General features: G+C 44.9%; 1 protein-coding gene across 1 annotated transcript in view; it reads left to right on the forward strand.

The window, feature by feature from the left end:
* Positions 1 to 4,630: 4,630 nt before the first annotated feature.
* Positions 4,631 to 13,215, forward strand: part of LANCL3 (LanC like family member 3) — a 30,043-nt gene continuing 21,458 nt past the window's right edge. The window contains exon 1 of the mRNA XM_062515168.1: positions 4,631 to 5,176. Within this exon, the coding sequence (XP_062371152.1) occupies positions 4,631 to 5,176 (546 nt within the window). The remainder of the gene's footprint in view (positions 5,177 to 13,215) is intronic.

Here is a 13,215-nt window from a genome sequence, read left to right on the forward strand (position 1 = left end):
TGAACATAAAAAAAAAGCTGGATAACCTGCTGGACAAAAAAACTGTTAATTGTGATAGACATGTCTGAGAAAATAGTTCCACCATCCTGTTAATCTGAACAGCCCTGAGCCAAGGGAAGGAAAACCGGGGACAACAAAACCTATGGAAAAAAGTTTCAGATAGGGAATCGCAAGGTACTGCTATTTTAAAGTTGGAGTTTTACCAGTTAAGCCAAAATTCTGAATTTCAAACTTCCTGCTCAGAAAGCCCTGGCATTTGTGAAGAGCTGAAGAGTGATTCACTCATCACAGGTAGTTCTACATAAAGATACTGAAAACTGCAATATTCTCTTCAGAGACTCTGTAACAGCTATTATGGTTTTACCTAAGCTGAAACCCTTATCAAAATTACCTTACCTCTCCAAATGGAAAATGTGACATTTTTAAATAAAAATCAATTCTGTAAGCAATGAGTACATCTACCCACACTTTCAGCATCATGTTACAAAAGTCTTTAAATTGCCAAAAAACAGCAAAACAAATACCAAAAACTTCTAGTCTTGTCTCTTAAGGAAGAGACATGCATGACTGTCCAAGTACCTATTCAGCATTTCCCACTATCCCATAATTTCTGATGTTGGCCAATTTCTACCATATTTAGTAATTAAGACAGAATCTCAAAGAAATTCAACTCCTGTTAAATTACTAAATTTTATCAATCTGAGTACTGGACAAAAATTCAGTGTGCTCTTGAAGCAAAAGGTAATTTAGTGCAGCCCTGTCATCTTCTGATGTGTAACTTTCACTGTGATGAAATGGCAATGCCTGCCCCAAAACTTAGGTTATGCACAAATTGTATTTGTATTATCAACTATACACAAGTAACAGGAGAAAAGGTTGACTCAGGAAAAGAGATTCTGTTGTACAATGCCAAGAACATTTCATTTCCAAAACAGGTGATCATATCACTGTCAAATGATCATTACAGAACAAAAACCACAAAACCTTTTGTGTAGCTTTGTAAGTGGAGGCCATGCAGAACAGGGTAGCTCAACCTGAGAAATAAAGTAAATACTCACGGTAAGAAACCAGAATATGTTGGGCAACCAGAAACTGCTGAGGCAATTTGGCTACTAAATAACAATTCTATGAATTGGGGCAGCCTCCATTGCATGACTACTGGTCAGACCATTCCAGATTTTGGCTACCAGCATGGTCTTTGCAGTGCAGTGATAATTTCATCCCTCCCCCCAACAAAGAACCCTCAACAGAGAATACTGGAAATATAAATACGTATTTTCTGACGTGGGCATGAAACAGCTCAGCCTAATTCATTCCTTTCTGCCAAATGCCCCAGGGCCAGCTGCCCATCAAAATTTAACTGACTGCAGGGCTGGGCTCTAAACCCAGAACCTCTTGGATAGGAGTGTAGATTCCTGGGTCAAAACCCATCCAGGTGGGAAAGGAGCTAACTGCAAAGCTGACCCGCAGTGGCAAAACACTCTGGGGAGGGAAAAGCAGCACTGGGCAGTAAAGAACCAAGGGCTGATTTTGATAGGTAGGGCAGGAACTGAGTTTGGATTTAATAGCAGGTTTTCTCAAACTATCCTTGAAAAAGCCCTCTAGCACATCCCTGCTGATGTGTTCACACTATTTAATACAGTTCTGTTGCTGAAGCTCAGCCTGTGTATGCAGCCCACTGCTCACCTTGAGCTCAGGAGAGACATGGAACACTGGGTGAGAACAAAACTGCAGCCACATGGGTATCCCAAAATCCTGAAGGCACACAAAACTGGTACATCTCTAATAAAATGTAGAAATGACAGATAAATCCGTAAGATATTTGTTTGGAGATGCCTCCAGTCCCCACATGACAATTGAAGACAGACTATTGTGTTCTCTTGGAAACATCAGGCACCTGGATTCCCTGAATCCCCATAAATAAACAAGCAGAAGTGAACCAGCCTACAGGAACAAGGACACCATATTGAGCTGAGCATGGGTTGAACTAGATCCTAAAGTTCCTCCCAAGCCCATTTATTCTATGATTAAGCATTTTATCAATATGTACAACAAGCAAATCACCAGAATGTGTTCTAGAATGGTGAATTTACTAATACAGAGAAAACAGCTTCAAGGCTTCAGCTCCCTTCTCCATCCATCACACCAGGATCATAAGCCTTCCTTGTACAGTCCATACTTTTTTGCTGGTCCTTGGCTTGTGGCATCAGATTTATAGAGCAAAGAGGAGGCACAGCATGCCCAAAGCAAACAAACCAAGGAGCTGCAGAAGTGCAGAGGAGTGAGCGGGGAGAATTCACATTTTTTGTCAGGCTGAAGACCCACACTGGAAGCCCAACTTTGCTCGGGGACTGAAGAGGAGGGCAAATCTTAAATGATCTGGTGAGAAACACATGAACTACACCTGAGAATCAGCCCAACTTCTCCTCCAGTTGTATTAGGATTGAATTTGTGCTTGTTTTAGAGAAAAAAAATAGAAAGCACAACCTGAAAGCATCAAACTTTTGTAGATGAACCCATGACCAGTTTAAGATTCGGGGGCGTTTGCAGCTACAAGAAGCATATGTTTTTTCAGTGTATCTCTCCCTTTGGCTTTGGTGGTTTAATACTCATACAAAAGAAGTACAGCAGAAACTGTCATCTTCATTTCTTGCTGGATTGCTGTGTGGCATTTGCTAAGCTCTCTTTATTTCAACAGAAGACTCCCCAGAGCTCAGAAGGCATTCCTTCTTAGCATGTCTTTACTGACTCCCTTTTGACTCTCATGTAGAAAAATGTTGCTACCTCAACTCATTTTCTCATAAAGTCTGTATTTTTCTTAAATCCTTTGCCACTGAAACTGGCAGAGATCCAGTTCCCTTTGCTGAGGTCCTCAAAATGAGAGAGCCTTTTTAATTTGAAAAGAAGACTGAATAGATGAAGCAAGTACCTCCAGAATGTAAATTATCTCAGAATGAAAAGTAAAACTCACAAATTTTAACTTAAAAATCATTTAGGGAACAGACTTTTTTAGAACCAACAGAAATTATGCTGGAAAATCTTTAGCTAAGATTTCCTATCAGTAGGCCAACAGATGCCACTTTATGACAGAAAATAGTACATGAATGAGATGTCCTAGCCATTTGCAGGGCATTTTCATATTTTCAGTGCTCTAGACTGCCAAGGTCTGTGTGGTACAAACCACAAATGGCACAACGGAGAATAAGCCAGAAAATGGGGCTTTAAGGAACGCAGTACGAACACAGAGTAGTGGGTGGGTATCTGGAATGTTAACATGGCAAAATGACACTGAAGAGAAGTGATGAAACCAAAATCAGAGGGTGAAAGCAAATACCTCTGAGCAGATCATAAACCCCATAAAAAAGATGGAAAGGACAGATCAGTTGAATCAAAAAGAGGGTGTGAAAGTGCAAGTGAGGAGCTGCACAGGGTTGAAGGTACTTGGCTGAAACAAGTAGCCAGCATGAAGCTGAGAGAAGCCAGCCACAACTTGAGAAAGGTCTTTCAACATCCAAAGGACAGCGCTCTGGTGCTTGCTACTGCTGTGCCAGCTGCTGGTTCCTGCCTGGAGCCTCCAGCAAGCTGCATCTTCCACCTCTCTTTGGGAAAGTCCTCAATTACTGAGGCTGCATGTCCAGAGAAAGTACCAGAGATTACCAGGTGACCACAAGTCACAGATCTTTGATGAGAAATTCACTTACGGTGCAGAAGTTCAGATCATCAGGGGCAGAAGAGACAACTGTGTCTCTTCATGATACATCATGTGTATCTCATGATACATCATGAAAGATTTGCTCTTAATCTCTACTTCAAAGATTTTCCTTTTTTTCCTCTTTTCTTTCTTTTAACTGGAATCTATTCACTGACCTGATTTTTCTGTTCCTCCTAAGCTCTGCTTGGCTCATGCATGAAGGAAAGGGGCCAAACACGGCCTTGTGCCACTGCTGGTCTGCTGGGGACTTGCTTAGCTTCCCACGTAAATTGGCCTCGGGCTGCCCTCGTTTGGATTTGGCTTCATCCAGCTTTGGCTGCAGCAGCCCCCGAGGGGCCGTTCCACGGCCAGGAATAACTCAGCAGCTCTCTGGCCACTCTTCCAGCCCCCTGGATCTCTCCAGCAGACCCAGCATTCACCCGTGACCCAAATGACAGCATACCTGACAGCAGCGGGGCGGGGCAGGATGGAAAACCCAATTAACCCCTTTTCCTCGGGGACGCACAGACGGGTCGGGCAAAGGTGATGCACCGACTTTCCCTGTGTGAAGGAAGAGCCCCCACGGCAGGACACCATGGCCAGTCACAGCCACCGAGAAGCGCTCGCCGAGCGCAGGCGGGGCAGCGGCGGCGAGCGAGGGGCGCCGGGCGGGCACTGAACGCGCTGTGCCGGACCCGGACCGGCTCTGCCGGGGCTCCCGGCCGGCATCGCCCGTCGCCCATCGTCCTGCCCCCGGCATCGCCCCCGCCTCAGTAGCAGCGCCTCGCCCTCCCCGTCCGGCAGCCGCGGGCGGCGGCAGCGCCCCTTTCCCGCCTCTCCGCTGCCTCCCGCCCGCCTCCCCCGCGCTCCCTCCGCCCCCTCGGCCGGCAGCTCCCGCCCGCCGCTCCCCGCTGCGCAGAGCGGCCGCGCCGGCGGGGGATGGAGAGCCAGCGCTGCTTCGCCAACCGCTTCGATGACTACCCGGGCAGCCCCGCGGCGGCGCCGGACAGGGAGGCGGCGATGCCGCTGGTGACGGCCACCATCGAGCGCATCCTGCGGGAGCTGCCGCCCCTGGGCGGCCCCCGCGGCTGCCCGGGCGGGCTGTACGGCGGCGTGGCCGGCGTGGCCTACATGCTGTACCACGTCGCGCAGTGCCCGCTGTTCGCGCCGTCGCGGGACTCGTACCTGCGGGCCGCCCGCCGCGTCGTGGACGCCTGCCTGCGCTACCAGGAGGGATGCGGCGAGGCCGACGCCGACACCCGAGCCGCCTTCCTGCTGGGCGGCGCCGGGGTGTACGCGGTGGCCGCGCTGGTCTACCGCGCCCTGGGGCTGCCCGAGTACGCGCGGCCGCTGGGCAAGTTCAGGGAGCTGAGCGAGGTCTGCGCTCCGCTCTCCTTCCTCGAGTGCGGCTCCGACGAGCTGTTCGTGGGCCGAGCCGGGTACCTGTGCGCCGCGCTGGTGCTGAAGCAGCGGCTGGGCGTGGAGGTAAGGCAGCCCCGGGCGGCTTCCCTCGCTGCTGCCGCGCCGGGACGGTGCCCTCGGGGCTGGAGGGGACGGATGCGGCGGTGCCGCGGCTGTCTGCAGCCTGCGCTTTCGGGGGTCAGCCTCGGAGCCCCCGGCGTGCGAGTTCCCTGGTAGCCGTTCCTCCTCGGCGCTCCTCCCCGAAAGGAAAACGTGCGGCTTTGGCCAGAGGGAGCGGGATGGGGTCCCGGCTGTGGAGCGGAGCGCTGCGTCCCGGGGCGCGCCGAGAGCATCAGCTGCTGGTGAACTACTTGGCAGAAGCCACCCCGGGTTTTTCAAGAGTATTTCCGTAAAATGAAGGGGGTAGGAAAAGAAATAGCGTTGAGTAAAACAGTAAAGAACCCTGTAATATTAAGCTGTGCTGTCCTGTAATTTGTAAGCAAGGAACCAAATTTTCAGAGGCGTTTGATCTTGCTAACCCCATCATACTTTTAGAAAACTGACAGTATATTTTGGTGCTTTTCATGAATGAGAGCCGGGTTCTTTTTGCTGGAAGCGTGAAATGTGTTTATGGTTCAGCATAGTGTTGGTTTCAGTAGTCGGGACTTTACCCCAGCACATTGTCATTGGCAATACAATTCAGGTGACAGCTCAGAGCTTCCACTGATTATGGCATAATAATTACTGCAACTGGTATGTTTGCTGTGGTGATTGTTACTAAGTGGTCAGTGTGGTGTCTGAGCAGGGAGATGGTAGGTTTTTTTCCCCTGTCCTCTTGTCAGGTCTAATCTGTGTTTCTTCTGTTAATCACTGATTTGCAAGTTCATACGCTTCTGGCTTTCTTCTCTCCCAGGAGGGAGAAGCAAGGTTTATTTATAAGTAAATAAATGATGTAAGAACTAGTGGCTCTGCCCCATCCAATACCAGTCACTGCAATTGGAGTCTGAGGAAATTCACTTAATGGAGGTCTCGGGAGGCTCGAGGGTATCCACAGAAGCCAGGAAGAATGTTAATTGTGATTGCCTTGAACTAGAATTCATAACCACACTAAGCATTTCAAGTAGCATACCAAGCCTGCCGTTTCTTTGTACAAGATTGTCTGACAATCATAACCATAAACATGGTTATGTTATTTGTAACCATAACATAACCAAACTTTTCATTTGATGGCCTTTCCCATGACAGGAAAGTTTTGTAGACACATCACAATCCATTGTGCAGCACTGCCTGCCTGAAGGCTTGGCTTCTCATGGAGAAATACACCATCCCTGTTGGTTCGTTTGCACTGGGGGAGTGTGTCCAGCACCCAGGGATGTTATCCTGACATCCCAGCAGAAGGAGGTGGCACCCTGCACCCCACTGCTTTATTTAGTGTTTTTTCCATTTGCCTTACATCCCTGAGAGCAATTGCTGAGCAGTTGGGAGAGTGGGTGCAGTCACCTCTCAGGCAGCTGAGCAATGGGAGAGCTCTCCTCTGCTTGCTTGGTGAAAAATTGCACTAAATTCAGGTATAAAGAGTTAAACATCCCCACAGACAAGCATAGGCATGCACTTAATGTGGAATCTATTTAGTAGGTGGGCTAATTGTTATTTTGCAAATAAAGCATATCCTGTAGCCCCCTGCTGATGTTTTGATTGATAACCTAGCGTACTTCTATAGTATTATTTCTTCTATTATACACCATAATTTTAGATGCATAGTGCAAGTAACAAAGCACATCATTAATCATTAATATAGTCAAATTACATTTTTTAATTTTAACAAAGATTTTAAAAACTTGCAACTGAAATATTTTGCTGCTTCGTGAGAATTACGATTTCTAGTCTATATGTATTCAAGCTTGAGCAAAATTTGTGTCCTTAGATAAATATTCCCAGCCTAGTACAGAATTATTTTAATTAGTATGTTGCCAGACCAAACCCTGCATCTTTTTATAAATTAAGAAAGGGATGCCCAGAGAGAGTGCATATCATTTATTACCCAAGGTCAAACTGTAAGCCAGGTACATCCCAGAATAGAAGCAATATCTTGTGATTCAAACCGCTGGAAAATGCTACCTCCTGTAATTTGATTGTGCACAGCCTCACATGTCTCATTGCAGCATGTTTTCTTGTTACCCACGGTTTTTTTGTTTGTTTGTTTGTTTGTTTTGGGGGGAAGGGGTAGGTTTTTTTTAATTATTTTTGTTTGTTTGTTTGTTTTTGAGGACACTGTGCAAATATTTCCAGCACAAAGTGAAATCCATTCCTTATGTTGAAACACAGCCTCTGCTGCCCGGGTGGTTTTTTTCCTCTGAAGGAGTCAAATGGTGACCTATATACAAGAAATCACTTGTCCTTGAAAAAAGCCTTTTGAGGGAATTTCATAATTTATGTTTTGGGTTTGTTTTTTGTTTAATCCAAGCAGGGATGGAAGGAGACAGCTTTATTCCAGCAAGCACAAGTATAGCTCAGTTGCTGTGCCCCAATACTTCAATTTCTTGCTAAAGAGTCCCGGTGTCTTTAAGCTCCACATGTTCTTCATGAAATTAATGGAATATCCTGAAGAATCCAATCTGTTGGATAACACTGACCTCATGTGAAGAAGGCATTTGCATTCAGCTGGTTTTGAGATTTTTAGGCTAATACAGCATTTTTCCCTGATTAATTAATTGGGATTTTTTGCATGAGTAAGGATTACTTCAACAGTCAAGGCTTAACAGGATTTGACTTTCATGATGCACTGTGCATTAGGAAAGATGTTTATTTTCATCCCTTCTTTAATTTCCATTATATTGCAGTCAGTGCTTCCCAGACAGAGATAGGTAAAATACTGTTTTAGCAGAAACAGTGTGTCATTTGTATAAGTGTATGTATTTTAGCTGTCCTTAACTACTGTGTTTTTGCCATTCAGGGGGAAAAAACTGTTTTATTCTCTCTTAAGTACAACTTTTTCTAATGCTTGTAGTGTTGGTTCATTGTGTGTCCTTGGGGAAATCTGTCAGTCCTGCTTTTAATTACCTTCACTCAGTCTGTGTTTGCTTGAGCAAACAGCAGTAAGACCATTAAAATGGTGGTCCCATCCCTCCGTTCAGATCATATTTTATCCTCTCCTCAATTTTTCTCCGTGATGCTTCTGTCCCATTTTGTGGTTGATGGAGCATGGTGTGCCTCGGTAGTTGCACTCCCTTCTGGCAATGTAACTGTCAGATGACGGAGGAAAAGGTACAGAAGTTCAAGTGGCTCCATGTATTACCATCTGCTAAAGATGTTGCTGCCTTTTAGCACAGCTTGGGTTATCTTTTAATAACTGACTATGCATGAGCTGGGCTGGCTTCCACTGGCTCAGGGTTGCAGCAGCACAGACGGCAGTGGTGCCCTGTAGGAGACAGGGCAGCATTTTGCACAGCCTGGTGCTGTGATTTCATTGGAGACAATGGTTTCACAAGACTTTGGGGACCCCATCAGAGACCCTTGCTCCAGGGGTGACAAGGTGAGCCGGCACACTGTGGCAGCAAGGTGGCCAAAGCTGTTTGCTCAGGGACTGAGGAGTCTTGAGAGCCTGCAGAGGCTCTCTCATGGCAGTGGTTAAGCTTCCTGTGTCTATGGCAGAGGGGCATCTCAAGTTCCTTTTCCAGCCTGCGCTAGGTCAGGGCTTGGTGTGAGTATCCAGGGGTGTTATCCTGTCAGGGTGCGCGCACTTCAGGTATTCTGTCAGGACCTGCCCAGACAGGGCCATGATCTTTCTGGCAGGACCTCGTTGTGTGCAGGGTTCTGCTGAAAACCATTCTTAGCCTGTCCATCACCAGAGCCTCTTTTGTCTTAGACCTCAGGAGATTGCAAATCAAGCTAAAGGAGTCACCTGATATGTGGAAAACAGGGATAGCGCTGCTGTGGGATGTCTGGGATCTGGGGGCCGGAGCAGGGGAAGTGTCCAGCGTGTGTTTTGTAATATTCTGGGAAAGAAGATACAAATGAATGAAGACTATTTTCTAGCAGCTCAGACAATTCTAGATGATGTTTTTGGTTCCTTAGAGCCTTCCCTCCAGATAGTCAGTGAGTGTTTAAAGACTATTATAGGCTCATTTGCTCCACTTTTTTCTGTTTTTTTCATTCTCTTAGAAAAAAATTGGGAAGTGTGAGAGGAAGAATCTTCCTGAGTGCTGCCTAGAACATGTTCATTTGCAACTCTTTAATGTGCAATGTAGATGTATTAATGCTGACCATAGTGTTTCTGAAAGACATACAAATTCAAGATCTTTGAAGGGAGATCTGCAAAATACCCACAAAACTGATGCTGCTCCGAGTGCTGTAGTGCAGAATCCCCATGTCAGGCTTTTAGTCTCACCTGTGCCTGGAAGGGGAGAGTTGGCCTTTGGGTGAGATTTCATTCCTCCATTGTGGCCATTAAAGTGCTTTCTCTCTGTGGAAGAATTTGCCAGTTTATGTGAAATGTTGTGGTGTTTTAAATGTCAGATATCGTGGTGCTAGCTGTGACTGTGCTGATTTCATTATTTTATTTCACACAGGCCACTACACAGCCAGGATGTCTTGTTTTGCCATAGGATTAAAATGAGTTAACAGTAAAGATAAGATCTTTTGATCCCAGCCTGCCTCTTTTAAATGTATGGTCTCCTAGCCATGGTTTCCCAAATTACACGCAGGGGATAAATTTTGTGTTAGGTTGCTTAAATTGATGAATTTAAACCAACAGTTGAAAACTGGGTTTTTCTAAAGTAAACAGTAAAACAAAGGAAAATAAATTATTTGCATCTAGATTTTTTTAAAGAAATATGAAATAATTTGGGTATACATTTCAGAATTTTCCCGTTTCTCTTCAACAAGGCAATGCAGGTCCTTTTTATTTTAACAGCCTTCAGACTGGGAGGTGAGGACATCTTGATAATGGCTGGATTCAGATCAACGCACAGGACCCTGAATATTCAGTTGCAGTCAAAGTAGAAAACTGGAGGTTGAAAATATTAAATTTCAAGTGCGCTGTTTACCAGCCAGCTAAAAAACACTGTAATACAGACTGGATTCTGCTGGAATTGGAGGTTTGATTGACACAAGTTTAGTGACATAAGTTACGTGTTCTGTTGCAGAAATAGGGATTTCAGCTGCTTATAGCTAAGAGTGGTATTAAAAAGACAGTTCTGTACAAAAGCACTTCTGTATCTCCGTACCTCTTTGTGCTGTTGGAAGAACTTTTGCCTATGCAGCAGCATCTTTCTGCTGAAAAAAGAAGCCCAAGCAGTAATACTGATGTTACAATAAGAGATTTTAACCAAAGAAAAAAAAAAAAAAGAAACATACTTATGCAGACATCTCTTGTGTCTGGTATAGATCTCTACTTCCCCATCCTTCCCCTGACTCCTTTAAATTTCATATGCCAGCATTTAACTCTTAAACTTTTATCAGTTCAGTCACCTTCCTCATTATCCCCATGGAGAGCTTTGAGGTCACCCTTTGGAGTTTGTCGGTGCTGTTTGGAAGCAGAGGTGCTCAAGGCAGTGTCCCTGCCCTCTGCAATGCTGCCTCTGGCTCGGAGGTGAGAGCTGCAGAGCACACCACAGGAACTGAAATCAGGGATGCCTGTGCAAAGGTGCTGGGCATTTGCTCAGACCTGTGGAGTGTGTCTGGTGCCTGAATCTCTGGAAGCATCTGGAGCCATCAGTGTTTGAAGCAGGGGATGTCTCTGGCAGAGAGGTGCAGGGCTGGGCTGGGAGCTGCTGTTTTTCACAGCTTTAGTTACTTGGGGTCACTTGGGTGGCACAGGTTCCTTAAATCTATCGCCTTGAATTTTCAATTTTTTGCGTGTTGTGTTTTATGCCTACACCAAATAACTTTATTGCAATACTGTGTTTCTACACGTAGCAATATTTGACGTTGTTTTCCCCTGGTGTTTTTGTGGCCTGGTTCTTACACCAGACCAAAAGCCACAGTTAACTGTGTTAACTCACAGGTAGCACTGGATGACACAGCAGAAAGGAAGAGTGTGCATATCAAACATGCTTATGTGGTAGAGTGTGTGGAGGCAGAGACAGGCATGTATGGGGAAAAAAAGACATTTGACAGAGGCTGAAGAGACAGGCAAAGAAAGAGACAATTCAAAAATTATTTTAAAAGCAAAAGAACAAGTTGCTGGCATAAATAGAAAAATGGAACGGTGCAGGGGGTAGCAGAACTCAAGGGTGAAGGGAAGATGGCAGGGAATAATGTAGTCCCCAGAGCAGGGGAGATTTAAAGCTAAAATCAGGTTCTTTGACAGACTGCTGGAGGTCTGATGGCCAAGGTACTCAATTCAGAAGAAGGTAAAAGTTCAACAGAACAGTAAACACAGGGAGAAGAAGACAGGCAGAGGAGTAAGCTACATTTTGTTGAGGAAAATTACTATTTTTGTCTGCTTGTTTTTTGTTTGTCACTCTTCCGTCCCCATATTCTCTTTGCATATGCTCATGCACTTACAAAAATAGCTGTCATTCACATCCAGTGCTTACAATCAGAGCACAGTCTTAGTCTTATGTGTTCTATTCCATATTTTCTTTAAGAAATAACTGAGACAACTCCTGATGTCTGGAAGCAAATATAGGCTTTTTCATGTACATGGCTGTACTTGTGACACTTACATTTTCCTGTTACATGCATATGATGCTATAAATTAGTGTGTAACCTGACCACTAATGCTGTTAGCAAACTTTACTTTGGTACCAGGCTAAAGAAGCAGGAATATGAAGGACTGAGCTGCTCCAGGAAGGAAGAAAAGAGCACCAGGCTAAAAGAACTACTCTGTAAAAGTATAACATCCTCAGCACTTTACAGCATGGAAATAAATGGAGGGATAAACGTAAGCTGCAAGTTCCTGTGTAGCCATTTAATACACGTTGTTAGAGCATTAGATTTTTACTTAAAGATGTAGCACAGCTATACACTACAACTGGCAGGGTACAGATGTAGAAAAGATCCTCTTCTTTTGTCTCCCTTCCATTAAATCAGTAGATCCTACTTTTCTCTGTTAATTCAGCTGGATAGTCTTAAAATCAACCTACATTCCCATGGGCAGGTTGTGTAAAGATTGCAGAGCAGGTTCTCAACCTTGCCTCCGAGCATTGTTGAGAGGATCAAAATGGTCCTATGGTCCTGCTGTCACCCAACTTCTCTATTCTACCCCTAATTTAAAGAAGCAGAATTCAATATATGCAACCAGGTCACTATTTTTGATAGGACGATCTGTGAAAATATGTCTCTGTCTGTGTCTGTCATGGCAGGGAGTTCTCTGACCATTGACAAGCATGAGATCAAGCACTGAGTGATGTTGTGTAACCTTCTGTCCACTCCATTACAGCAGAGCTCAGGGACAATATCCTGTCAAAACCACTTATTTCTTATCTATATTGTAGGCTCATTTTCAATTGATAGTTAGCCAGCTGGAGTACCATGGCAAAATAATTAAAATAGCTGTTTCGTTTTAGGCAAACATGATCAAAAACTATTTTAAGAGCAGTCCAAGCTGTGGCTGAGTCACTTGGTGTTTCTCAGCTCACTGTATTTTGATGTCTGCGAGAAGAACCATAAATCTATTTTTATATGCAGATCAACATTCCTGAATTCTTCATTTTAATGGCTTGGTATATCTTGTTGAAGAACAATGGATCATGAATAAGATGGAATGGATGTCTGATAGCATTGAATTATCTGTGAGGAAAAAAAACATGGCAGATAAATACATCTTTATCTGTCCAAGGCATTTAGTTATTTTGTGTGCCTAATCTTCTTCACAGGTTGCTTCCAACCCCTCATTGGTACAGCGTTAACATGGTTGAGGATTATAAATTGGGGATGTGCTGGTCATATTTAGATTTCAGCATTGAGGAAATGAAGGCTGCTCTTAAGTGTGTGGGCCTGGGTTTAGAAGCAGCACAGGACAAAGTAGCTCTGTGCTGGTGGGTCAGTGCAGAACTGGAAGATGGTAATTACTGCTTATTCCATCCTGGTAGCATTCTGCAGTTTGTCTGCTCAGTGCTGACAACCAGATAATATCCCTACCACAATCAGAGAGCTGACAGGGAACTTGAGAGGTAATT

Source organism: Cinclus cinclus, chromosome 2 (assembly GCF_963662255.1).
Source record: "Cinclus cinclus chromosome 2, bCinCin1.1, whole genome shotgun sequence".
Lineage (NCBI taxonomy): Eukaryota > Metazoa > Chordata > Aves > Passeriformes > Cinclidae > Cinclus > Cinclus cinclus.